Source organism: Tiliqua scincoides, chromosome 4, assembly GCF_035046505.1.
Source record: "Tiliqua scincoides isolate rTilSci1 chromosome 4, rTilSci1.hap2, whole genome shotgun sequence".
Taxonomy (NCBI): domain Eukaryota; kingdom Metazoa; phylum Chordata; class Lepidosauria; order Squamata; family Scincidae; genus Tiliqua; species Tiliqua scincoides.
Window position 1 is genome coordinate 194,606,201 of NC_089824.1, and position 27,210 is coordinate 194,633,410.

The following is a 27,210-nucleotide window of genomic DNA, read 5'->3' on the forward strand; positions in this document are numbered from 1 at the left end:
TTCTACTCTCAACTTGCTTGTCAGTTGTCACAATGAGTATTGTGTGGATTATAGGTGCACAAAGATTTCATGTGCCCCATGATCTCACTGTTGATGTGACATAGCTGTCCCCTCCAGTGCCCATGTAATGTGCTATGTGTTTAAAGGCTGACATGAGTGTTCCCTTTCTGTGGTGTCAATGTTACTTGTATATTTATTGATTTATCGCACCACTGATGTGCATGATACTTTGGCTAGATTGTTCAGTTTAGCTTTACAAAGTTCCAGACAGGCCCCTGCCTCAGTTACAATCTAAAATTCAACAGTATATGAATGAAAGCATATGTGCAACGGACTCTCTGACAGACTTGCATGTTGCAAAACTCCAAAATTAATCGGCCTGCTTATTGGTCTGCAAGGAAAAGAATTGAATGTGTAATTCAGTCATACAGATACAATCAGCATTCGTAAGTGTGGAGGCAAAAGAATTATATACCTCCAAATATGAATCTGTGACGTGGCTCTCATACCCTTTTCACTGCTCCCCCCAAAAACAAATAGTAGTAATGCCTCCATGGAACTCCTCTTATACTCAGTCACCAGTGCTGCAAAGGCTATTATACCACCTCCAAGATAGTAAATGGGTCCTCTTCTTGCTGGTTCTGTTTCAGTTATAGGTTGTGTGCCTAGGAAAGATGATGGATGGTCGTGCAGAGATGGAGGTGATAAGAAGCACAAAAGGGGGCACAGCGGGAGAGGTCAGTGTGCACTTGGTAGCCAGTGAGAATACTGTGCAAAATGCCCACCTACCAGCAACTGCCTTCATCATACCAGGTAGGGGCTTGAGACACTGAAGCTTGATTGGCATCCAGCTGTCTTTCAGTTGTCTCTTCTTGCTACCATTTTTCATCCTTTTCCATGCGCATACCCAGGTGAGCTAATTTCTCCACTAAACCATGAAGATTTTGGCTTTTGTTTGCTTGGTGGTATGTCTTTGCCACTATTTCCCTGGTATAGGGAAAATATAGTAGACTAATATGGGATGGTATAGTATGGGATGGTATAGTAGACTAATATGGTGTGCTTTGGATCTTTTCCCTCCAAAGGGTTGGCTCTGAGGGTGGCTTCTCCCCATCTATCCTTGTTGCCCAGAAACTTGAGCATTTAAAAGTTGAGCTTGTTAGGGGAATGGACGAGGTGCAGGCAACCAGAGGCAAATGTAAGCAATGAGAGACAGACACACACCAAAATACAATGAGCCAACTTGGTGGGTGCTTTAGAAGTTCAAATTTGCTGTGCATCTACTGCATCTTGGGGTGGGGGAGGAAAAGAGAATCATTCCTTATACATTCTAATCTAACTGGGGGGGGGGAGCAAACTAAGGATAAGGGCTGTGTCAAGGTTTACCTGTCACACAGGTAAAATGCTGAATAGTGGCAGTGTGGGGCAACACTTGAACTGTTGATGTAACATTGCCTACCCTTACAGTAAGGATTTGGAAGCACACTGTAAGAACATAAGAACAGCCCCACTGGATCAGGCTATAGGCCCTTCTAATCCAACTTCCTGTATCTCACAGCGGCCCACCACTGTATTCACTCCGTCCTTCCAGGCCTGGAATGCTATGCTCTTCTGTTGTGGTTACATCTGTGTTTTGCAAATACCTGCAAGTGGATATCAATGAGTGTGTTGTATTGCTTCTCCTTCTCTCTTTGTAAGCAAACACTACCACTGTAAACCTTCCTACAAACACCTTGGAAATCCAGCGGTTCCCCCGAGAACCCCAGAAAAACATGGGGGCAGAAAGGCAAAGAGAAGGCACAGTAAGTGAGCCTATCACAGCGACAGTCATCCCTCAGATCAGTGGAGTACAGACTTGCAACACCATCCGGGTTCTGGAGTGGAAAGATGGGGTAGCCACTCTCCCTGGAAGCAACTTAAGGGTAAGTGGAGAAAAGCCTGGTTTTTATTACCTTTTGTACTGGCTGGGGGAAGCTTTCAAGAGTAATGCTGGGCTGGCAGCCAGCACTGCAGCTCTCTAAGATTATACAAAATGTTCCGTATAATAGAAGTGCTGGATCTCTGTACTTGGAGCCCTTGTCTAGAGTGCCGCTCTTTAACATGTCCTTGGGTATGCTCGGAGATGGCTGTGTACTTACTGAAATGTGTAGTTCCACCTTGAAACGGTTTACGCAGAAGTGTTGTTGAATCTCTGTACCTGGAGGTCTTTAAGAGCAGGTTGCACAATGCCTGTGCGGATGACCTGATGAAATCAGAGGGCGGGGAACAAAAGGTTGGAGAAGAGCAAGGGAATGACAAGGTTGGTGACGGTTTGAAGAGAGGTAGGAAACGGAAGAGAATATGCTGTTGAGAAGCCTGTTGAGAAAACAGAAGGGAAGAGAAAGAAAAGCGGGCACAAGTGAGTGGATAGCACTGAAATGATGGGGGCAGAAATGGCTATTTGATTATCAATAGTTAACTGACACCATGCCACGTAACCAGCTGTGGTCTGGAGTAGGGTCCTCTGTAAATGATTTGTTGTTGAGTATTTCTTGTTGTACTGGTTAATTGGATAGGTTTCGACTTACCTCGCCAGCACTGGAAAACTTTGAACAGGATCCGTACCCTGCATGGTGTTTGCGAGGACTCAGTGTTTAAAATGGGGGCTAGTATTTACCCCACAGTGTGATTGCAGGTTTTCCCGCCAAACCATATACCACATTGTGTCTGACTGCAAACTGAGGGTGTATTCTGGCCCATGGTCTGACTTTTTCAGTGAAGGTAACTCTGTCCTTGAATGGCTGGATGAACTTGGACATTGATATTTGATCTAGTTTAGTTGTTATTTAAGTCCATGTATTATATGCCATACGCTAAATAAATAAATAAATAAATAAATAAATAAATTGGGTGCCCTAACTGTTTTTAATTTATAAGATTAAACATGGTTCATATCCAGAGTGATTGCCAACTGCCTCTTCTCATCCATCTTTGAAAACTGGGTGCAGTAGTGTAGCTAGAGGGGTGCAAAACAGTAAGTACTGCAGGCACTGCAACATGCCATGTAAGCCGCCCCTCCCACTCATCATCTTAGCAGTTCTGGGGCAGTAATGGCAACATGCAGGTGCTCACTAACCAAACAGTATCACCTGCGTGTTGCCATCGCTGCCCTGATTCACTTCAATGGCGTGGGAGGGGCTGCTTACATGGAGTGTGGGGGCCTCTGCAATACTTACTGTTTTCCCACCCCCTCTAGCTGTGCTACTGATGGGGTGTCATTCAGAAAAAGCCTATGAATGTACAAACAGCCCTTCTAGCTCTGACTGAGGGTCTAGGTCAGTGGCTCCCAAACTCTCTGGGAGTTTGGAAACTGGGGTAAGTGCTTGTGGGGGAGGGGCAAAGACAGCAACATGATCACACCGCTGTCAGGGATAAAAGGGTTAAAAAAAACTTAGTGTTTGTAGCACCAGCCTTCTGGTGAGTGTGGGGAGCCCATGGACCTCTCTGCTGGTCTCCCTTGACCTCAGGACAACTAAAACTAGCTATCGCGAACCACTTCTGAAGACTGGGGATTGTTATTTTCAGCCTTCCAGAGGCCTTAGAAGGCCTTCTGAGGGTCAGGGGGCACACACACAACTCTGGTTGTGTTCAGAGGGAGCCATTCCAGCTGAATTCACGGATTCAGAACCTACGGTTAGATAAAACTATGGGTTCTGAATCCATGGATAATCAGTCTGGATTGGTAATTTAAAAATAGTGTGCCAGGGAATGGCAATTTGGAGTGAAATCATGCTGGGAGGGTTTAACTCACTCCCTGCCGTTGTTCTGATCCTGATTGTAACCCCCATGCTTGTTTTCCATTGAATAGGTGTAGGGTTTCCATTGAAACTGCCATGGTTCCAGTCCAGATTGTGTACCCTTCCCTCTTTTTGTCCTATTTACCATAGTAAAAAAAAGCTTTCATTGGCACTAATGGAAACTGTTTTAGTATGGTAAATCTATAATATAAACATATTATAGAGTATATATTTATATATTTAAGTATATAATATATTTATAATTCAAATTATACATTTAATTTATAATATAAATTTACTATGGTAAAAACTGCGGAGAGGGGAAATGCACAAGTTGTATCAGAACCATGGAGGGGTGAAGTATTAAAGTCACCTTAATCCCACCATGGTTTTGCTCCAGATCACCACCCGGTGAACTTTTAAAAAATAAAAATAAAATTCTTAAAGAGAGAGTTTACTCATTGATTGTAACATGTAGTTTTGTCCTAAGAAGTCTTTTCCAAATATATTACTTGTTAAGCCCTAGGCAGTCTTCCCTTCAAGCATGTATCTGTGTCTTTCAAGTGTATTATGAGAAGTAATTCTCAATTTGTCACCTCTGACTGCCCATTGACTGAAAGGGCTCTCCTATATTGTTGTTGTTATTTATGGCACAGTTTCAAATGAGTGGTGCTTCGGAAGGTAAAGTGAGAAAGGTCTCTGCCCCAAGAAGTTTGTAATCTAATCTGCATACTGCTATGTTGCCCTTCTCTTCCTATAGTGCATGCACAATAGAAGCAACATGATGTAGCGGTCAGAATACAGTAGAGTAGGGAGACCTGGGTTCAGAAAAATGAAACTCATTGTGCAGCCTTAGGCCAGTCACTATTTAGCTGCTTAAAATTGTTGTGAGTATAAAACAGGATGAACCCATGCATCTTACCCTAAGCTTGTGGAGGACAGACAGGGTACAGAGATGATGGTGATGATGATATCATCTTGTTTTCATTCCAGTGCAATGCCCCATGCCTTAATGTGGCTGCTTTTTCACCATATTTACCCTTCCCTCCCTTGTTGATGTAGTTTCGGATAAATGAATTTGGGACACTGAAAGTGGTCAGCGCTGACAAGCTTTCACCTGCGGAGCCCCTAAAGGACTGCCACTCAGAAAGAGATGGGGCTGCTGAGGTGGCACCTGCCAGCAAGGATATTCCCACCGTGGCCCAAGGTGAGGATGGTTCTTTAGCTGGTGTTCAGATCTTTGTATACAATTTTACTGTAGAAGTCCTAAGCATATGCTAGTCTCTTATATGCGCGGTGACCTACCAAAAAGTGCATAGCTGAAATGTACAGTTGTGTTTTTCTCAAATGCTCTTCCCGGCCATCTCTGATGTCCCCAAGCCCTCAATGTGTTTCTATGTATGCGTCAGCATTGATTCCTGGGTGTGTGTATCATCGCTTGTTTTCAAATTCAATATTTTTTTCATTCCAGTTGTCTGAGTGCAAGAAGAAATTATGAGAATCTATAGTGAGCTTTAGCAGTGGCACATTGAACATGCTTTACAGAATTCTTAAATATCTACTTGGCCACTCCAGAATTTGGGCTGCTTGTGATCTATGCTGCCCATTAAGTGTGCTTCTCTTTTGACTTCTCCAGACTCAGATGTGCTGGAGCCACCCAAGCTTCCAGCTGTTGACAGCCTCTGTCACTGCAGCACCTGTGGCCGGAGAAATGTTTCAGGGTCCTCCCAGGAAGGCAGGGGGTTCTGCAGTGAGAACTGCCACCGACAATTCAAAGAAAGGTAAAGAAAAGATGCTGCTTGCATGTGATGGGGAGAGAGAGAGAGAGAGAGGGAGGAAGGGAGGAATGTACTGTCAGTATAGAACTGAGTAAAGAACAGCTGCAGACGTGGCTGTATTCATAATACAGAATAAAACTGGTTTAACAGTCATTCTCTTTTATTTGGCAACCCTGAGACCTGTAGGGATTAGGAATCTCTAACAGAGGGTATTCAGCGTCTTTGTCAAAATACGGTTCTCAGGATTCTTGGGGGAAAGCCTGAATTAGACAGTTGGATTGTTGTGCGGCTGCTATAAGCATGTAGCGTAGATCTGCGTTATGACTTCAGCATGGTGGAACGGTCAAACCCACAGACAATGTCATACTCCCAAAGTGCATGTTCATGATCCATGCATCATACTTGTGCTTTTGACCTTTCCAACATGTTTTTCATCCAGTGTTGTGCTTGCATCCTTATGACGTACATGAAGGAATGTAACATTAGAGCCAGTGTTACTAGTTACAGAAAGATGGCAGGCTGAGCTTTTGTAGCCTCTAAGACTGCAGTCCTAATCAACTTTCCAGCACTGGCATAAGGGCAATGCAACTCCAAGGTAAGGGAACAAACGTGGCCTTAACCTTGAGGAGGCCTCCATGACTGCCCTCCAACTGCAGCACATGCCCACTGGTACAGCTATGCCAGTGCTGGAAAGTTAGTTAGCATTCCACCCTAAGTCTCTTTGATCGTTACACTTGCCGACCAGTAAGATGTAGAAGGGCTAAGATCAAGGCATTTCATTGGAAACGTTATTGCCCCTATCTCTTACCATCTTCTGCACTAGAAAATGGTGGATGTCATATTTCTAAGCATTAAAAAAATCTGAAGACGATAATATGATGTTTGAAAAATGATCATATTTGTATCTCATCCTTCCTCCAAGGAGCGCAGCATGGTATCTCATTTTATTTTCACAACAGCCCTGTGAGGTTGCATAGGTTCAGTATCAATGACTTGCCCAAGGCTACCCTATGAGCATCCTAATTCAGTGGTATTCATTAGTGGCTTTCATAAACAGACTTTTCTTCTTTGACAAGGTTATCCCTGCTGCAGCTTGGTGCCCTCCCCTATATCACTGCAGCGATCACATTATTGTTGGAGGAGCGGGGCCCAGTACTAAAAGGGAAGCAGCCTCCATTGCTCATAAAACATTATTGTCAGTAGAAGATGCCAGTCCCCTGCTTTGCAGGTCTGTCATTGTGGAGAACTCTGCTGGCAGCACCAACTCCATGGAAATCCTCAAGCCAGTGAAGAAGCGGAAAAGAAAAGATTATCAAAGCCCATCGGAGGAGGAAGAGGAGGAGTCTGAACAAATGGTATAACTGGATATACAGAAGCTTCCCTATTTACGAACACGTTAGGGTCCAGAGGTCTGTTTGTAAGTCATTTTATTCATAAGTTCAGTAATGCTATACAGCAGTGGTTCTCAAATTTTTTGGTTTGTGGAGCCCCTTATGCTCCTAAAAGGAGTCTCGAGGAACCCCGCAGGTGCATGCACAGAGAGTCTCAGGGAGCCCCAGAACTCCAGAGCATTCTCAGAGTGGTGCAGTGCCAAGCTCAACCCCAAATACCTGCAAGGAGCAAAAACTGGAGGGGAATGAGGAAGAGGAGCCATAAACAGGGGAGGCGAGAGGGGTGGATGAGCAAACTGGGCAGGAGGAAGGTGGTGGCCACATGATGTCCTTGTGGAACCCCTGGAGGGGTGTCAGGGAGCCCCAAGGCTCCTAGGAGCACACTCTAAGAAATGCTGCTGCACAGAAATGCCCCTGTCTCTACTCCTGTAGCTGTCAGTTTCACTGGGGATGCTGTCAGTGTTGTCAGCTTCACTCCCAGTGCTGTCAGATTTACTGGGGCGCTGTCAGTTTCCCTCTAAAGCAGGGGTGTCCAAATTTTTTGGCAGGAGGGCCACATCATCTTTCAGACACTGTCGGGGGCTGGGAAAAATATTAATTTACATTTAATATTTGAATAAATTTACATAAATGAATATGTTAGAGATGGAACTTATATGAATGAATGAAGGTCTTGCAGTAGCTCAAGGCCTATAAAGGCCTTGTGCAAAGCAAGGTTGACCTTTCTTTCACTGCCATTGCTGCTGCTTTGCAGATGTAAAATAGCAAGCAGCAGAGAGAAAACTCAGCTTACTCCAGAGTTGGCCCTTGTACTGAGAACAGTTGCGTTGGGCCAGTGCAGGCTCCAGCAAGTCTCTGCTGGGCCACAGACACGCTGAAGACTGGGGACCCCTGCTCTAAAGATTCTCCATTTCATTTTGTAGCCTGGGTCCGGATTGGGGTCCCTGAGGGCTGCAAATGGCCCCTGGGCCCCCTGCTCTAAAGGTTCTCCATTTCATTATGGAGCCTGGGAATGCTCAATAGTGGCTTCTGTAAGCAGCATCAGCTACAACCTGAAAGTTGGGGCTGAAAGTGGTGTTCGTAAGTTCAGTGTTCTTAATAAGCAGGGAAGCTTCTGAACACATATAGGCTTGCTGAAGTCCTATAACCACATTTTGTCATATGCTCCTTTCCTCATTAATTGGCCTGACTTTGGGTCAGCTTTAACATGAAGCAATTAGATTTAGACTGTGAGTTCCATAGAAAGATGCCAAGGATTCGTTCACTGTTGATGGGGAGGGGGGAATGGGGATGCAGATAATACTGGTGTTTTAGACTACATGTGATTATTTCTCCTATATTTCTCCTTCTTCTGGCTAACTTGCTGGTTCTCCCTAACTTGTGTGTCTGTTGTCCTAAACAGTGAAATGGGCTGTTGTGTTGGGGATGCCATGTCAAAGGCACTAATGTCTTTGCTTAGTGTAAATGGTGGCTAGTTGACCTGAGTTAGTAGCATTTTTATAGTTAAAATAATATTTGGTTACAGTTTTATCCCTTTCTCTAGGGAGCTCAGAGTGGCAAACATGGTGCAGTAACTCTGTGGGACAGATTAGGCTGAGAGTTAAGGGGACTGGCTCAAGATCATCCAATGTTCTTCATGCTTGAGTGGGAATTTGAACCCGGTCTCCCCTGTTCTAGTCAAACATGTTAACTCCTACACCACACCAGCTTCACTTGATATCTGAAAAGATACCAAAATGAATGCTCTTAATAGACATTGCTTGGGGTGGTGTGTGTGGGTTTTTTTTTTAACCACACTTTAAGTGCTGAAAATAATGTTAGGGGAGCTGATCATAGATCTGCTGTGTCTGTTAATGTGGTCTGTGTCTGATCTCCTGAGCTGTTGTTATTTCAACACACCAGTTCAGTTTTGAGACTAGCAGCATATTTATAAAGGCACAGCTCAGTGGTACTCAAACTTTCCCGGCCAGTGGCTCCCTTGACCCCCGTGGCTGTTGGCCATGACTCCCCATCATGTTCCTGAGGGCTGGAAGTGACATCATTAAACAAGAAGTGGCCAGAAATATTAACTATATTAATATTAATTATATTAATCATATCATTAATTAAATGCAGATCTTAAAAATATATTATTAATACACAGCAATATACATGCTTTATAAATGATCAGCTGCTGATCACTGTGGGAGACAGGATGCTGGAGTAGGTAGATTTTGTCTGGTCCGGGAGGACTCATTTTTTTTTAACTTTGTAAGCATACCAATAGAATTGTTTTATCAAATGAACTTTGTGAACAACCAGTCTGACCAACATTATACACAAACACCCCTATGGACCCCAGTCCAGCTAGTCATTTCTCCCATTCTCCTTGGATAGGATTGAACCCTTTATTAATTTAATGAAATTAAATTTTTCCAGCAGCTGGTGGGGAAAACAAAAATAGACCATGAAAATACATCAGAGCTGATAAGGGTTTGGTTAGGAAGCTGATTTGTCTCCTATACTAGGAGATGCACAGTTCAAGCCTATGCATGTCTACTCAGAAGTAAATCCCATTAGAGTCAATGGGGCTTACTCCCAGGAAAGTGTGGATAGGATTGGGCTGGCAATCATTTCATCAATGGCTGATAAGTATTCCCTTCAAATAGCAAGATTCATCACTTTAAAATAAGCCTTTCCTCTTCAGTTAAACAACAAGATTAATAAATCACTTTAAAAACAGTACCCTTTTTCTGCTCTTGGCCAAGTAAAGTGTGTGCTTGTCTCTCCCCTCCCCCTTTGCCAACTGCATGGAAACAACTTTAAGGGGAGGGGGAGGAAAGCGGGAAGGTTTGGAGATCAAAGGGGAGGGGAGTGGAAGAGGGAGGGGGTCGAAAAGAGAGATTTCACATTGATGAGAAGCAATCCCAGGCTCAGAACTAGGAACCAACCAGACAAGGATCAAGGAGGGTTTCTTTCTGAGGGTCAGCAAGGGCAAGGACTGAAAGCTGAGCATGCTTAGTACTTGCCAGATGGGGGTTGGAGTGGAAGAGCTTTGGAAACAACATGCAGTGAACACAGAAGGCGGCAGTCTGGGAGTGGAGGGAGAAGAGGGCGGGGCGGCAGCAGCCACTCTCGCAGCTGAGCAACTCCTGTTTCTTCTGCTTTAAAAAAAAGCGCAGAGACGGGCAGAAGAAGGGCTCATATTCTGCCCAGGGGTGTGACTGTATAGCTTCGAGAGGACATCCCGCGCCTCCCCTTTCAGTTCCTGGCGCCTCCCTAAGGAGCCGCGCCTCACAGTTTGAATAACACTGGCATAGCTAGTACAGAACAAACCCAGAATCTAGTACTGTACTCTCTTGTTGTGTTTTTTAAAGGCCATCCCAGAGCTTCCTGCCCTTTGGAGAACTAGGGAGACTTTGAAGAAACAAATTGCTTGATTAGTTCAGAATAAAAAGTATGATTTTGTGTGGCATAGGAAGTGAAGCAGGAGGAGACAAATGGGTCTGGAGGAGAACCCCCTGCAAGCAACATTGGGAATGCAGAATGGAACGCAAGTCCACCTGGTAAGTATATAGCATGGCTCACTTGCTTGAGACATCAGCGTGTTCTGTATACTGAGCTGATTCCTTGTCCAAATGTGGCATGATGCCCCTTATGCACTCTGGCCCACTGGATAATATGGATTAATGACATGATGGGAGACAGCAGGCTAATCTAATTCCTTAAATCATTACCTCAGAATGCCAGATGCAAGGGAGGGCACCAGAATGCAGTTCTCTTGTTGTCTTGTGTGCTCCCTGAGGCATCTAGTGGGCCACTGTGAGATTCAGGAGGCTGGACTAGATGGGCTTTTGATCAGTAAAGTAAGACTTTAAAATGCCAAATCTTCCAATGGACCCCAGCCTCTTCATACTAATGAGGCAGAGCACTGGAAGGAGAGAGCTTGTTTACTTCTCAGGCTGCAATCGCCTACACCAGGGTGGTCCAACTTTGAGAAACTGGGGGGGGGGCACATGAGTCTGGCATGACCTCAGTCTGTGTCACCCTGGAAGTAATTGGCAGTTACATGATGACACCACTACCAATTACTTCTGTGTTCTGAGCCACTGATAGGGAATGTGGCAGGGATTTTCAGTCTGTCATGGGAGAGATAAAGTGGTAGGAGTTGGGGGGCTATGCTGGGTTTTGGGGGGCTGCTAAAAAGGACCTCATGGGCCACAAGTAGCCTGCAGGGCACATGTTGGACCATCATGATCTACACACTTACCTGAGTGCCCTCCCTTGCATCTGGCATTCTGAGGTTATGATTTAAGGAATTATATATACTTATATACTCAACATGGAGAGAATGTATCTCTCACCATCTAATATCATTTTCCTTGGCATTTGTGTGGGTGGGATAAGGGGACTTGAACCTTAGGTGCAGGGATTTCTAGCATGTCTTTGCTTTTGCTTTGCTGTGCTGCTCATTCTCAGTGGCTAGCAGGGGGGTACCCCCTAGCATTGGCCACTTAAGGCCAGTATGTTCATCCTGGTGGCACTTCTCTGACTGTGGCACTTCTCTGGAAAAACAACTGTTGTCACATTCCTGTTCTTTACCTTTCTCTCAAATCTCTAAATGTGGAAATTTCAGTGAAACTTCTATTACTTTTGTATCATGTTTATGTGGTCTGTGATTTGCTATTCTCAGCTTCCAGTGATGAGAAGACAGAAGGTTGGTCCTGGGCATCTTACCTAGAAGAACAGAAAGCCACTGCTGCCCCTTTAAATCTATTTCAGGAAGTGAGTTACAATGTTTCTTTTTGTCTGGGATCAGAGGCATATCTGTACTACAGTCTTAAGCTGGTTTTATTACAGTAGGTCCTCTTTATCCGTGGATTTGGTATCTGCTGCTTTGACCAACCACGGGTTCCAAACCCATGGCTGGAGGACTCACTAGCATCTCCACTAGCACAACCAGAGGTTTCATCTGGGAGATCTTCTGAGTCACAGGGAGGTCACATGCAGCCTCCCTGCAACTCAGAATGCCTGCCATAACCTTTTAACAATTTAAATCTCTCCCCTCTACATCTCAGGTTGAAAAAAAAACCTGAGGAAACAGCTCTTCTCCTAGGTCCCCCAGTATCCAGCTCTGCCTGGAGGGCAAGTCTTATTCTTCTCCTTTAGGGATTGTTGGGGTAAGGCCTGCCCAGAGTGATTAATATGGCTGCCTCTCTGGTACCAATTTCCTCATTAAATTCAGTGCCAACAGGGTTACACAGAAGCAGCCTGGTTTGTCATGTGATGATAGCATACACACTTTGTCTTTCCTTGTTTGCTTCTTCTTTCAGTACCAGTTAGCCCCCCAACAAAAGAACGGTTTCAAAGTGGGGATGAAATTGGAGGGGATTGACCCCCAGCACCCTTCTATGTACTTCGTTCTCACAGTGGCTGAGGTGAGATGAGTCTGTGTCCTGTTTTAGCTCTGGACTATATCCCTTTCTCTGGACTGGCTTTAGGCCCTCCTGAGGCTTGGTTATGGGTGTGGTTGGGATGAGGCTTCTAGTGAGAGAAGTAAAAGCAACTTAAAAGAATAGCCATTGGCTATGCTTTTTAGGCCACCAACAGCACTGCCCAAGCACTCTCTCTGCTGGTTTCTCTGCTGGAGATAATAGAAAGTTTGTTGGAACCCAAATCTGCTTCCTATTAGTCAGAGATGGAAACATCCAGAAGGTCAGGATCAGTATTTAGAAAGGTTTATAGCAGGGAAATTCATGTGGTGAAATGGAATGGAATGTCCCCTTTGCTCTTCCCACATGCAGGTATGTGGTTACAGGATGCGCCTTCATTTTGATGGTTACTCTGAGTGTCATGATTTCTGGCTAAATGCCAATTCCCCCAATATTCATCCTGCTGGCTGGTTTGAGAAAACAGGGCACAAGCTCCAGCCCCCCAAAGGTAGGTGGATTGGGACCCTGTATTTGCAAACGCTTGTCAAATATGGTCTGTCTGTTGAGCAACACTGGCACTTCATGGGGTGGAGATGGCAAGGCAAGAGACTGTGGGCTTGTAAAGACCTGCATTGCCAGCCTTTTAAACAGTGACGTGTTGTGAGCTGTGTCATGCATCAGACAAGGTGCATCTAGAGACAGACCTTGGTACCTCTCTGAACTGCTTCAGCATAAAGCAAGGCATTCCCTTCTGGGTTTGTTGATGCAACTGCAAAGGAAGCTCACATCAGGAAGCACCCCTAATAAGCACCATCTCCCCTCCATTAGGGAGGGGCCGTAGTGTAATAGTAGAACATCTCCTTTGCCTGGAGAATGTCCCAGGTTTAATCCCTGGTAATTCCTGGCAGGGCTGAAAAGACTCTGGAGAGCCATTGCCAGGAGTGTTGTCAATATTGAGCTGGATGGACCAATAATCTAACTCAGTGGCAGGCAGCGTCCTATTTTCCTAGTCAGTGTAGTTTCTGTAGGCCAAAGAAGGGGCTGTGGACCTCACTGATGTGTTAACTCTTCTCTTCACTCCAGGATGTTTAGGTTACAAAGAAGAAGAATTCAACTGGGCCACCTATCTGAGGATAACCAAAGCTCAGGCAGCTCCCAAGCACCTCTTTGCAACTCCAAGCAGTGTGAGTGGTTGCTGCTTCCTTCTACAAACTAATCCCTTTACATGTGCTTTTGAAATGGTAGCAAGGGAGAGGCTGACTTTTGTGCAACAAAAGCACTCCATGGTAGGCAACTTCCTGTTTCATTAAGAAATGTTAAGAGAGTATGCCCAGCAATCTGCCCTGCTGCCTCACCCAACCATTGACCATTCTCTTGGACAGCTCCATTAGCGAGTGATAAGAAGTTGGGGAAGTCAGCCAACCTCCTCCCTCACTGCTCCCAAAGATCACAGATGCGGATGCCACTGCTGTGATCCTGTTCCCAATCACTCTCCTTTTAAGGCAGTGATCAGGAATAGGATCACCCCCATCTATCATTGTCATCTCCTTCTCTTGCTCCTTTCCTCTTCCAAGGCCTTGTCTTCAAAACAGACTGAAAGGAGAGGATCTTGGGAGAGGAACTTGGGAGTGGAAAAGTATCTAACACAGGGGTGCCCAAAGTTTTTGGCAGGAGGGCCACATCATCTCTGTGACACTGTGTCAGGGACCAGGGAAAAAAGGATTAATTTACATTTAAAATTTGAATAAATTTACATTCGTTTACATAAATGTATATATTACAGATGAACTTCTATGAATGGATGAAGGTCTTGCAATAGCTCAAGGCTTATAAAAGGCCTTGCACAAAGTAAGGCTGGCCTTTCCTTTGCTGCCGTTACTGCATCACAGATGTGAAACAGCAAGCAGTGGAGGAAGCCCTCACCCCACAGCTCATGCAAGAGGTCAAACAGTCGCCCTCACGCTGAGTGCAGTTGCGTCGCGCCAGTGTCGGCTCCAGCAAATCTCTGGAGGGCCAGAGGCTCATTGGAGAGTAGGGGCTCCCTGAGGGCCGCATTGGGAGTCTGCATTGGGAGTCCCTGAGGGCCGCAAGTGGCCCCAGGGCCGGGGCTTGGGCACCCCTGATCTAACATATTTTGAAGGTGCAGTGACTAGAGTAGACACAAGACAAAGGAAGTGAGGAAGGGATGGCAGTGATGATGGGGGGGCCCTGAATTTGGGCACCATTTGGCTCGGTCCAGGCCTGGTCTTATGCTTATGTTTTGAGGCTATTTTGATTGTAATGCCCTTGTCTACACCCTCTCAGTGGCCTACCTTGCTTTTCTGTTAAGCAAACCCTTCTCTATGTTGTTCTCTTCCTGGCTCCTTTGAGTCACCAGCTATTCCTCCTTGCAGAATTCACACACATTCCTGCCCTGCTTCCATGTTTAGTCTTGACCCTGAGTGCCAGAAGCATATGCATAATGTGTTAAGGCAGGGCGTGGACAAGGAAGCAGCCTTTGCATCTACCTCTGCTGTTTCTTCTTCACTGATGGAAACTCTCTCTAAAAGTCAGCTGTTTCTCTCTCTTGCTTTGGGGCGGGGCTATGCAAATAGATTTGATTTTGATCCACTTCAGTTGGAGAGCCTCTACAAGTCCTGCCTGCTTCAAGGCAACAGGGTTTTTCTTCAGGTTGTGTGCCATCTCCTGGAAAAGACTCACGCAAACTGCCTCACCCATATGTCCATACATATATCAACAGTCAATCAATCAACAGTATTTATATACCGCTTTTCAACTAAAAGTTCACAAAGCAGTTTACAGAGAAAAATCAAATAACATAAATGGCTCCCTGTCCCAAAAGGGCTCACAATCTAAAAAGATGCAAATGAATACCAGCAGACTGCCACTAGAACAGACAGTGCTGGGGTGAGGTGGGCCAGTTACTCTCCCCCTGCTAAAAAAAGGAGCACCCACTTGAAAAAGTGCCTCTTACCCAATTAGCAGGGGTTAGCCTCGTATTTATCCACGGATTTTTTATCTGCTGATTTGTCTCAACTCGAATGGGGTGGGGGAACCAAAATTCACACACACCTTTGCCTCCTCTACCCTGCACTGGACTCTCACTCCATTTCCAGGCAGCCCAAAACACTGCAAAAAGGCTCTGCCTTGCCCAAGCAGGGAAATAACCCTGGAGCCCTGGAAGAGGTTCCCCTTGCAAAGGAACAGTAACACTCCTGGAGCCCCTGAGACAGCAAAGAGGCTGAAGAGGGGAAGGGGGGGCGAAAATCTCTGTATCCAGAACAACAGCAAGGTGGAGCTCTCTCTCACTCACTCACTCACTCACTCTCACAGGGGCAGATGTGGTAGCAACAGAAGGGATTGCGTTAAAAAACCCAGGGAGTGTTTGCCAAATTCCCCCCCATTGAGACGGTGCAGGCAATCACCGAAACAAGCAAACCCCCCCCCATGGTGCATGCAATCACTGACACAAGCAAGCCTTCCCACCAAGGAAAGCATGAGATATAGCCTACAATGCTCTCCACACTTTCCTGGGAGTAAGCCCCATTGACTACAGTGGGGCTTACTTCTGAGTAGAAACGCATAGGGCTGGACTCTTAAAAGATCAGCATCCCATGTGAAAGAAGCTGGGCAGCTGGCAACAAGGAGGGCTGAGTACAGAGGAGAGAGGATTGATAACCACTGCCCTAGTTTCCTTCCATCCGGAAGTGTCAGGCTGCAGTGTATTTGCATAACTCTATGGAATTCAGCACAACACGTTTTTGTTAATAGCGCCGAGTCACGGAATGGAACTAACGCGGATAAATAGGCTCCACCAGTATAGTCCCTGCTCCATGGAATCGTACCACATGAAAACAGCTCATGGGCAAGCATATGAAAGGGAACTGACGTTTCTCTCTATTCTTACCTCAGAATGCTGCTCCTACAGGATTCCAGGTGGGCATGAAACTTGAAGCGGTGGACCGCATGAATCCTTCTTTGATATGCGTTGCCACAGTTACAGATGTGGTGGACAATCTCTTTTTGGTGCACTTTGACAACTGGGATGACACTTATGACTACTGGTAGGTGAGAGAAAACTCCAGAAAGTACAACTTCATTGGATGTAGCGATACCACCCAATTCTGCAGACCTTGGAATTCAATGCTAATTTGGAGCTGGTTTCAAAGATTTTCTTCTTGCCAGGCCAGTCCCATACAGTAAAAGCTGCAGATGCTCACAGAACATGCACATTCTGGCCCTAAGCTTGCTTCAAAAGGAGATTTCTTAATTGTCATGTGTGAATGTGTTTGCAAACCACTCTGCGATATGTGCTGCTATACTGTACATGTAGAGGAACAGTATGAATGAACCACCACCATTACCCCCTGCAATTGAGAAAAATCCCTCTGAATCAAAGGGACAGGCAAAGACATGGGTGTGTCATGAGTCTACGTATATCAACAAGAAGCTGGTTGGGTGATAAAAATATCCCAAGTAGCCCTCGCTTTCTGTTCAGGGGAAACAGTTTCTCTTATTGTTGGAAGCAGAGTGCTAGAAGCACTTTTGGTGTGATAATAAAAAACTTTTCTGTAATACAAATTTTAAAAACATTCTTCCTGATGGTACTTCACTCAGCACAAGCTCTAGGATCAGTGCCCACATATACACCCATAGACTCAATCCCTGGTCTCTGTATAACTGTTCCTTGAATCCTCCTCTTCCTGTTCTCACTCTGAAACAACGTGCTGAATTCTGCTACCAACAAATATGCAAACTAAGTTGACATCAGCAAACATACCTGCTTTGCATATTCTAGGGATTAAGCATGGGGGTAGGGGGCACACTTACAGATTTCCATTTTCTGTTTTCTCCTCTCCAACATGTCTGCCATAATTCCAAAGTATCTTGTCATTCTGTGGAGTGTGAACTCCATAAGCTTTAGACTCCATCTTATGTAACTGTTTTATTTGCAATTGCAGGTGTGACCCCAGCAGTCCCTATATCCACCCAGTTGGTTGGTGTCAGGAGCATGGGAAACCACTCACACCTCCTCAAGGTGAGTACACAGGAGTGTTTTTAATGACTTCCTTAAGGCAGTGACTGGCAGCAGAACACATGCACTGCCGTCATATATATATAATCTCCTAGTTTTCATTCATTCCCCCTCCTCCCTCCCCCTCCTCCCAATTCATCCTCTTAACACCCCTATGAGTTAGATTTGGCTCAGACTGGCCCAAGATCACCTGCTGAACATCATGACTGGGTTTGGATTTGGATCCGGGTCTTCCTGGTCTTAGTCTGATGTTTCCTGGCATGCCGTAGAGCTGGTGCCAATATTCCCCTCAGTTTGTTGTTTAATCTATGACTTCCTCTAGCAGTAGTAGTGCACATGATAGAAAAACAACATTTTGTGTGTGAGGAACAGTGAAATGACCTTTTTGAATTGACCAATGAACTAAACTTGACTTCAGGGCAGTAATATCCACTCTGAGTTCTAGAGAACTTACTCTGATAGGTGATGAATTTTGAGGCCTCTGGGGCAAAGCTTGTCATCTGGTAGACACCTTTATTCCCAGATTACCCTGATCCTGAGAACTTCAGCTGGGAGAACTACTTAATGGAAACAGGTGCTTCTGCAGTGCCATCCTGGGCCTTTAAGGTGGTAAGTTGTCTATATCTTTCCTTAGTCTCTATAATTTGTGTGTGAATATTTACAAATAGGATGGAGGGGAAGGGGAAATCCATTCAGTCACAAAAGGCAAATTATTTCATCTCAGTCAACCATTTTCAGGAAAAAAAGTTCATCTTCACTGCTAACATTTTTAGCAGTGAGCAAGCCTTCATGCTCTATCATGAGCCTGATAACTGTGTTGTGCCAAGGTAGTGAAATTCCCACTGGTCCACTTCTATACTACTGTGGAGTACTGAATGAAGCATTGGTCATCTCTCCACAGAAGAAACCAAACATGGATTCATATGGGAAAGCCCTTATCTGTACAGAAGATAGTAGGTAGGGAGAAGGCAAGAGTTTATTTCTCCCACTCTGATCTCTGCCTCACTCCTCATTCTTCTCACTCCAGAGGGAACCCCATGGCTTCCTGATCAACATGAAGCTGGAAGCAGTGGACAAAAGGACTCCTTCCTTGATCCGAGCAGCTAGTGTTGAGGATGTGGAAGACTACAGGATAAAAGTAGGTTTCTCCCCTTCTTTGTACCTTCTTATACCATTCACGCATCATTCACCCTCCTCTATCTCTCCTGCTTTTGTGATGAGGTTCAGTTACACATTTTTAAATGAAAGCACTTGGAAGAACTAAAAGGTGCCATGGGATATGTGAGGACCTACTTCCTGGTTCAATATATGAAACAGCCCTTAATATACCAGTGCTCCAGAGCCTGCATGTCACCTTCCTTCATGATGGTTTATTGTTCCAGAGACAGATGCTAAATCTGTTTCCTGTTGATCTGTGCCTATAGGTCCATTTTGATGGCTGGAGCCATGTTTATGATTTCTGGATTGACTCGGATCACCCAGATGTTCACCCTGTGGGCTGGTGCTCAAAAACTGGACACCCTTTGCAGCCTCCTCTCAGTAAGTTGCAGTGCTTTGCCTGATGCCAGGTATATGGGAGTGGCAGCAGTAGTAATTTCATTCAATATGAACTTGAACAGGAATTCCTGCATTGCTTTGTTTTTATTATGCCTGCTTTCCAAGTTAAGATCCTGTGTTAGCTTCTCCCTCTGAAATCTATCATGGGCCCACTATGCTCTTCTGCCTAGTCTCCATGCTCCATGCTATCATTATAGCCTCACTCATGATATATCATGATATATCATGCTATCATCAGCCTCACTCACATATTGAGCCCGGGTTTTAGCATTATGAAATATAAAAGGAGGGTGGCTTTCACTGATTCAGATCATTGGTCCACCTAAGTCAATATTGTCTACTGTGGTGATTTTCAACCTTTTTCATCTCATGGCAAACTGACAAGTCACTAAAATTGTCATGGCACACCATCAGGTTTTTGACAATTGCCAAGGCACGCTATGCTACCAGTGGGGGGCTCACATCCTCATTGGCCCTACTAATAAATGACCTTCTCCCAAATTCCTGTGGCACACCTGTGGACCACTTGCGGCACACCAATGTGCCACGGCACAGTGGTTGAAAATGGCTGGTCTACTGACTGACTATGCTACATCACTGAGATTCTCTACTTCTAACTCTCTTCCCCTGATTTTCAGCCTTATCTCCTGAAAGAGCACACAAAAAAACCTTGTAATCCTTGCCTAAAGCTTCCTTTCATTTCTGTCTTCAACATACACTCAGTGGTGTTGCTAGGGGGTGTGGGCTGCACCAGGTGATGCGCACGGGGGTGTGTGTGTGTGACGGTGACACCACTACTGGTCAAAATTTTTAAAATCTTGGTATTTTTGTATAATGCCATCATGTTATGTGTCATTCAATGTGTCATTTCATACAGAATGAAATGAAAGAAACGGTGTTTAAATATCTCCACTCTATCAAAAGTTATAACCAACAAATCAGAGGGTGTGGGGCAATGGTGCATCACCACACCCACCATCTGGGGTGTTGCCCCACCCACTGCATGGGAGGAGGTCCATCATGGGGGTGTCACACTGGCCTCCCTAAGCGGTTGACACAAACCCTACTAATGTCACTGCATACACTACCTGTGTGTCTTTTAATTTGTCTTAGCCCTGAGATCTAGAAAGTTGCTTTCTTTTTCATAAGCGGAAAAGCAAAAAGAGAACTAAAGATTGCAGGGTTGCTTTCTGTGTTATTGTAGGTCATTCTTGGGTCTAAAAATGGAACAAGGGAAGGCTATACAATTTTCCACACAAAATTGCAATTAGAGAAGTTGCCCTTAAAAACTCAAATAATGAACCAGGTTCCATTCTGCTGGAAATAGTTCACCTTTGTATTTTAAGTACCAGTGCAACCCGACAATTTGAGTCCTGATTTTAACTATACAGCAACTTACAAACATGAGATGTTATGCTATAATTCTGCATGACTCCAATGTTTTCTGTGGAAAGACTGTAGGATTTCTCTGCGTAAATAATCATTTGAGAGTCTTTCTAAATGCTTCTTTTCAAAACCCAAATCTTTTCCTTTGTGCTTATTTGCTTATTCCTCATTTTGCTGCTGATGGAATGGAATTACATGTTCATTTGATAGAATGGCAAGGATGGTCTTATGTGTTATAGCAGCTGAGAAATTCTAGCTCAATCCCTTTGCTTCTTTTTTGTGCAGGGTCAAAGGAACCTGTTTCTTCCGCCAATGGGAACTGCCCAGCCTTGGCCTGTAAGACACTCCCCAATACCAAGAGCTCAAAATATAGCTTTCACAGGTAAGCTCTCACCATAGGGTGCAAAGGAAATGCCTGACTTCACTGATAAAAGCTTCCCCAGTTTAAAAAAAAAAAAAAAAGGCCCCTCATCCAAGTGGGATCCCTCTTAAAATCCAACAATAGTGAGGGGTTTAGTTTTCATTAAACCAGAAGTGTGTCTCAGAAGGCTCTGACAGGCCTTCTGAGGCATAGGGAGGTCACCTTCTTAGGCATTGCCTCCCCGCACCTCAGAACACATCCCTCTTGATGCAACCAGAAGGCTTTTCCCGTTGCATTTGAAGGTACAGCAAGGCCCTCCTGACCCACATTGTGTCAAATCCATGGATTCCCAACTTGTGGATAAGGAGGGACAACCTGTACTGTGCAGTTACTACACGGGGTCTGCACAACTTTCTCACCAAGCTAAATGCAACCACCAGTTGGCAGCATACCCTGAGACTGATAGACATCCTGTTCTTACTGTACATTTATGATATCCTCCTTTGCTCTCCAGGAACAAAGGATCTGAATAAGCTGAATTCAGTCCAGCTGCAACCTGGCAGTTTACACAGTTCTAGCATGGTGTCTGTGCACATTTGGGAACTTCGATTCCCACAGAAGCATTAGAATTTTGGCATTCAGAATTTTGGTATTCACATAAATTTCTTGGTGCCTTTATGAAGCAACCCAGAATGTCATAGTTGGAGATGGAAAGCAAAAATAATAGAATAAAGAACACCATCCCCTAATTTATCCACAACAGAAGAAGGCTGTGGGGTTGTCAACGTGTAAGCCATATTTAGACCTGAGACTTAGGCTGATCTTCCTCTGTTCTTCAGGAAGTGCCCAACACCTGGTTGTGATGGTTCAGGTCACGTGACAGGGAGATTTACAGCTCACTACTGCATCTCAGGGTGCCCCCTGGCAGAAAAGAACCAGGGAAGGATGAAGGCTGATCTCTCAGACACCGAGAATTCAGTTCGAAAGAGGAATCTGATTGGCTTCTCTCAGCGGAAGAAATCTAGACACCATGGAAGGTAAGAAGATGCTGAAGTACCTGGATTGAGGGCCAAATGAGATATGATATGGGAGGTTAGTGACTGGAACTCTCAACATGCCACTGGAACTCCTGTTCTCAAAAGGACAGCCAGTCTGAATTGGAGCCAAGTGGAGCTCTGTGAGGCAGAGGGGTTTGATCCTTTGCCTTGCATTGATTTTCCAATGTTAATTGCAATACACACACAGCCCCAATGCTGCTGCTAGTTGCATTTGTGTTCACATAAGTTTTTCCTCCATGGAGAATAGCAGCTTTGGGAAGGGTGATTCGTACTGGGGTCTTGGCATTGGGTTCCTGATTTACAGCCCAGTCCAAATCTCCCCAGCCCAAACATGGCTGCATTTTAAAAAAGATGTCAGGAGTTTCAGTTAAAAGAACTTCCAGGTCATGTCACGTTTGACGCTCCAGAGGCTGCTGTATAAAAGTATTTGCTACTGCTCATTCTCTTTTAGAGGCAAAGCATCCATTTCTTATTACACTGTTTCTCGAACATTCTGAGCTTGACTCCTCTCCTGAATTTATTCTACCTTCTGTCTGCCTGCCTCCTCCCCATTCCTCCATATTTCAGCATCAGTCTGTTGAGTTCTACAATAGAGCATACAGAGATCTTTGTATGCAGCCACACCTATGTGGTTTTCTTAAGGCTCAAATCCAACGCAGCAATTAGGGGGGGCTAGAACAAGGTCTTAGGTCATGGTCTGGGCACATAGTAGAGCAACCATGCCAAAGTTATATAGTTCAGTGCCTGGATGGAGACCACTAGGGAACTTTGCTGCCATGACCTCCATGGAATATAGTATGAATAAATATCTGACACCCCCCCCCCCAAAAAAAAAACTAAAACAAAGCAGTAACTCTTCCTTAATCAAGTTACGTTGATGGGGCAACTGGGAGAGCAATCACCTCACAAATCGAATATAAATTAATGAGGATCCTCTGCATTCAGCCCATCCCTGTGTCTTGGCTAGTAAAGGAAGTCTCCATGTGCCTCCTGAGGCAGAAGGAATGCTTTACCAGTCTCAGGATCCTGTTCTTCTCTGGAACTTTGCATCCCCTCCTGTGGCACTCCAAAGGGAACCTTTCTGTAGGTTTAGAACTACATCTGTAAAAATGATTGGTGTTTGTGCCTTCTTGGCATTTTGATTGGAAGTTCATCCTCAATTAATATTGATGGAAGCTTTGTCACCCTTCGATGGTGGAGGAGCATGTTTGCTCCATTGGAATCATGGTGATGATTTTATTGCCTGAACCAGGCAACATTGCATGGAACAGGCATTCTGTGAAAATTCCTGATTACGCAGAAGATTGTTTCGCACAATCTTTCCTCTTCAAAAAGTGAAATCGCTTTTTCCAAACGTATGACTTAGGGCTTTGTTAATAATGTATACCACAGGTCAGCAGTTCTCAAACTCTGTGCCATGCAACCTTCAAGAGCCATAGTAACTCCACAGGGGCACTGCAGGACATCCATGATAGCCTCTTCTTCTGGCTGTTCCAGGCGCCACCATCTTGGACTGCATGAGATCTCACTAATAATAATAATAATACAGGTATTTCTATACCACCTTTCTTGGTCCTCAGATTTCTCCTCGGACTTTATTCAAGGCGGTTTACATAGGCAGGCAAATTTAAATCCCCATAGGGATTTTTACAATTTGAAAGGTTCTATCTTTCAAGAAACCACAACACTCAGATGTTTCTTTCTTGATCTGGTTGCACATTCTGGCCTCCATCCTCCCATGCTCAGAGCAGATGGAATAGCTCGGCTCAGCTTGTCAGCTGCTTCAAGGTCGCACAGTGCAGGTAGCCTTGAACTGGCGACCTTCAGATGTTATCTTCAGGCAAATGGAGGCTCAACCCTCTAGACCAGACCTCCTGCAAGATCTCATGCAATCATGCAAGATCTCACGTGATCTAAGAAGGCAGCACCCGGGAGAGCCCAGAAGAAGAGGCCACTGCAAGAGAAGGGTGTCGTGATCCTGGTAAGTTTGGGTACTGCTGCCTTACATCAACTCCTTCTAAACAATGCTCTGGAAAGTTTGAAGCTGAGCTTTTCTTGTTTTTCTAGAGGGCGTCCTCCAAAATACAGAAAAATTCAGCAGGAAGATTTCCAAAGTAAGTGCACATTATCTCTCATTCTGTCTTGTTTGTAAGCAAAGAAAGGACTGCTCTGTAAGGGCAGTGTGGAAAGATGGACCAAGAAATTGTCAAAGGGCCCTTCACTTTTCAAAGTTGTGGTTTAGCAACACTGTGGCAAAGTGACAAATTTTAAATGTGATTTTCAATTTGAGCTGTATCTTTCTTAAAACGTGGTCTGTTTAGTGCCCCATAAATGCCTGTCTGTGCTGCATAGGAATAATCCTGCATGTTGCCACAGTGACTAAGACGATATTAGTGTCATGTAAAAAGGCTTTAGACACTTTTCTGTGGTAAGTGGAGATATAACTGAGCTGCTTTGAGAAAGCCGGCACCAGTTCCCCTGTGCAATCTGCAAAAGGGATTCCTCCCTCAGGCCTGCTGCATTCTCCCCAGTTCCACATGCTAGCAACATGAGCACTCTCTGAGAACATTTTTACCAACAGCCAATGGTTGATTCTTGATTACTCATAAAGGTTCACTCCACATGACTGGCCACCCACATAGGCAACCACTTTCAAATCTATCCAAGTGACTAGACTGCCATGCAGTAAACCATTTGTGTGCCTGTCTCCCAGTGCAGTTCAGGTAGATTTTAAGCCAAGTGGTTACAGCAGGAGCACAGTAGTTGTGGGGCAAAAAGATGCAGGTAGGGAAAGGGGTCACTTCCCCCCACCACCCCATCCACCATACTGTACTTTAAATCATCTCCCACCTCCATGTGGATTCTGCAGCAAACTCATTTTAATACAAAGGCCTGTGGCCAAGTCTAGCTTGCCACTGCATCTCTCCTTTCTAGGCATCACACACCTTCTAGATATTATTGCGACAGATAATTGCAGCCCTGTATAGGCTTATTTCTTTGCATTTTTTTCATCCTTTTCACCTGACATGATGATTTGACTGTCACAACCAGCCATTTCTTCAGACAATATGCACCAGTCTCTCTTCATGTCAGCCTTATCAGCACACCCGGACCGCTCCATGTCTGTCTGCTGGGAACAGCACTGTAAGCTTCTGCCAGGAGTGGCTGGGATCACAGCATCCACTGTGGCCAAGTGGACCATTGATGAGGTGAGAGAGTGCAAAGGGCATGCATCGGCAAAGAAACTTGGAGATGGCTCTGTGAGAGCCCAGGTGCGCGTCAGGGTGCACTTCTGCCCATCCCCTGTTTGCACATAGCAGAGGGAAAAAACTGCTGGGGGGGCACTCTTGCAAAAGAGAATCACTGGATCTGGGAGATGTTAATCATCCCTCCTTGCTTTCTTATTTGCCTTCTTTTTTTCTTATTTGCTTTCCTTTTGGCAAATGGAGATATAGAAATGTCGATTTGCTGAGGTGATGCGAATTGCACCCTGAAAAGCAACAGTGGGGGGTTGTTGTTGTTGTTTTTCCCCTGCCCTCCCTTTTTAATGATTCACTATATCTCTCTTATCAAAAGGTCTTTAGCTTTGTACAGACGTTAACTGGTTGTGAGGACCAAGCAAAACTCTTCAAGGATGAGGTAAAGGAAATGGACCTTCTTTTGTGGGGTGGGAACTACCACTTGTGTCAGGGAAAACAGCATACAACCAAAGCAGGCAAATGTCCCTGGAAAGGCTAGAGCCTTTTACCTAGGTCACACTCCTCTCATGAATACTGCTGCCCAGTTTATGCTTATTCTGCAGGCATTGGTTCTGTGGATTGCTAGGTGGACCTGAATGGGATGAAACTCTGGTCAGATGCTGGTCAGATGCCGGGAAGCAAGGGGAGCATTGTATTGGACTCCAAAGCACTGAGTGGTGATGGCTTGCTTTGCAAGGACATGTGCATATGCATGAGTTGGAAACTGGCACACTGAAATCTCTTGTTTCCTTGCAGATGATCGATGGTGAGGCATTCCTTCTGTTGAGTCAGGCTGACATTGTGAAGATCATGAGCGTCAAGCTGGGTCCAGCACTGAAAATATACAATGCCATCCTCATGTTCAAAAATGCTGATGACACCTTAAAGTGAACCACATTGAACTGCATTGGACTTCCTCCACATACAGGAGCTGCCAAATTCTTTGTCCGTCTATCTCAGCAGAGTGGAAACCTTCCTGACTGCTGCAGCTGTAAAATCCTGCCAACTTGCGTGCTCTCTCTCTCTTTGAGTCTTCGCCTTTGTTTACATGCCAAATCCATCCCCTGTTTGTCTTCCTTTCTCTCCTACCAGCCTCTCTGAATACTGCTCAGCCCTTCCTGTGACTAGCAGTGGAGCTCCAGCACTATCCTACTTCATTCCACAGACCCTTGTATTTTTTTTTTTCCTGATGATTTCAAAGGCACAGAACATGAGTTTGAGATTTTTGCTGATGGACTAGAACCTTTAGTTCTGACTGCCCAGGGTTCTTATATTAGGAAGTGTGCCTGGTTTTACATGCTAGGGCAAATATGTATTGATGACCATTATATCCAGCGATCCAAATTCAATTGTTATCTAATATTTGGAAGTGACCTGAACTCTGAAGTTTCAGGGCAAAAGTCAGGATTAGACCAAGAACTTCACAGAGGGCAAGACTACTTGGCCATGTGCTGGAACACAGATTGTTGGTCCTTCCAAAACTGGCTATTGGACTTAAGTATTCAGTAGACAAAACTCACCCAACTAATCTTGGATTCACTGCTGCTATTTAAAAAAAAAGATATTTTGGTGCTCACAATTTATACTTATATTATTGCCAAATTAGCCATAGAAAATGAGAGGAACAAAGCAGGTATAATACTGTTCCTTGGTCTGACTTCTGTTAGTTCAGTCCTTTGTGTTTGCATGGAGCACTTTTGCAAGCAAATACATAAAAATATATAGAATATGAACTTTACTTGGCACACACAACGCATTAGATCTTTGTACTAAGTAAAATTATTCCTCCAGCCATTGGGAGGAATGACAAATATTAAGAAAAGCCAGCTAACTTAATCCCCCTTTGCTGGCCAGGTAGGTGCTATATACAATGTAGGGGAGGGGGAATAACTGTGCAGAGCAACAATTTTTAATTTCTTTGTTTGGGTGTGCCAAATGTTTCCATGCAGCTGTTTAACAATGGGCTAACCAACAATGGGCTAACCAACTTTCCAGCACTGACATAACTGTGCCAGTGGGGCATGTGCTGCATCCTGCAATTGGGGGCAGTCACAGAGACCTCCTCAAGGTAAGGCAATATTTGTTCCCTTACCTCGGAGCTGCATTGCCCTTACCTCGGTGCTGGAAATTTGGTTATGACTGTGCCCAATGTCACTTTGCAACACAGTTTTTTTTTGGGGGGGGGGAGGGGGGAGTTGTTGAATGCCATTAAGAGCAT

The 27,210-nt window shown here is 44.8% G+C and overlaps 1 protein-coding gene across 1 annotated transcript; it reads left to right on the forward strand.

Moving 5' to 3' along the window:
• Positions 1 to 677: 677 nt before the first annotated feature.
• L3MBTL1 (L3MBTL histone methyl-lysine binding protein 1) lies at positions 678 to 25,883 on the forward strand. Its single transcript, XM_066624238.1, has 21 exons — positions 678 to 819; positions 1,699 to 1,922; positions 4,839 to 4,983; positions 5,419 to 5,557; positions 6,783 to 6,909; positions 10,403 to 10,494; positions 11,625 to 11,709; positions 12,258 to 12,362; positions 12,729 to 12,864; positions 13,449 to 13,540; positions 16,269 to 16,420; positions 17,318 to 17,394; positions 17,915 to 18,000; positions 18,419 to 18,529; positions 18,816 to 18,930; positions 20,620 to 20,716; positions 21,535 to 21,732; positions 23,821 to 23,867; positions 24,805 to 24,962; positions 25,330 to 25,392; positions 25,749 to 25,883. Exons 1-21 carry the CDS (start codon positions 678 to 680, stop codon positions 25,881 to 25,883), a joined length of 2,526 nt encoding a protein of 841 aa, XP_066480335.1.
• The last annotated feature ends 1,327 nt before the right edge of the window (positions 25,884 to 27,210 follow it).

Bases quoted from the DNA above. Each gene is read 5' to 3' on its own strand.
- L3MBTL1 (XM_066624238.1), top strand. From the start codon at position 678: ATGGATGGTCGTGCAGAGATGGAGGTGATAAGAAGCACAAAAGGGGGC. The intron at 1,923-4,838 runs GTAAGTGGAGAA...TTGTTGATGTAG, and splicing joins TCCCTGGAAGCAACTTAAGG to TTTCGGATAAATGAATTTGG. The intron at 10,495-11,624 runs GTATATAGCATG...CTCAGCTTCCAG, and splicing joins AACGCAAGTCCACCTGGTAA to TGATGAGAAGACAGAAGGTT.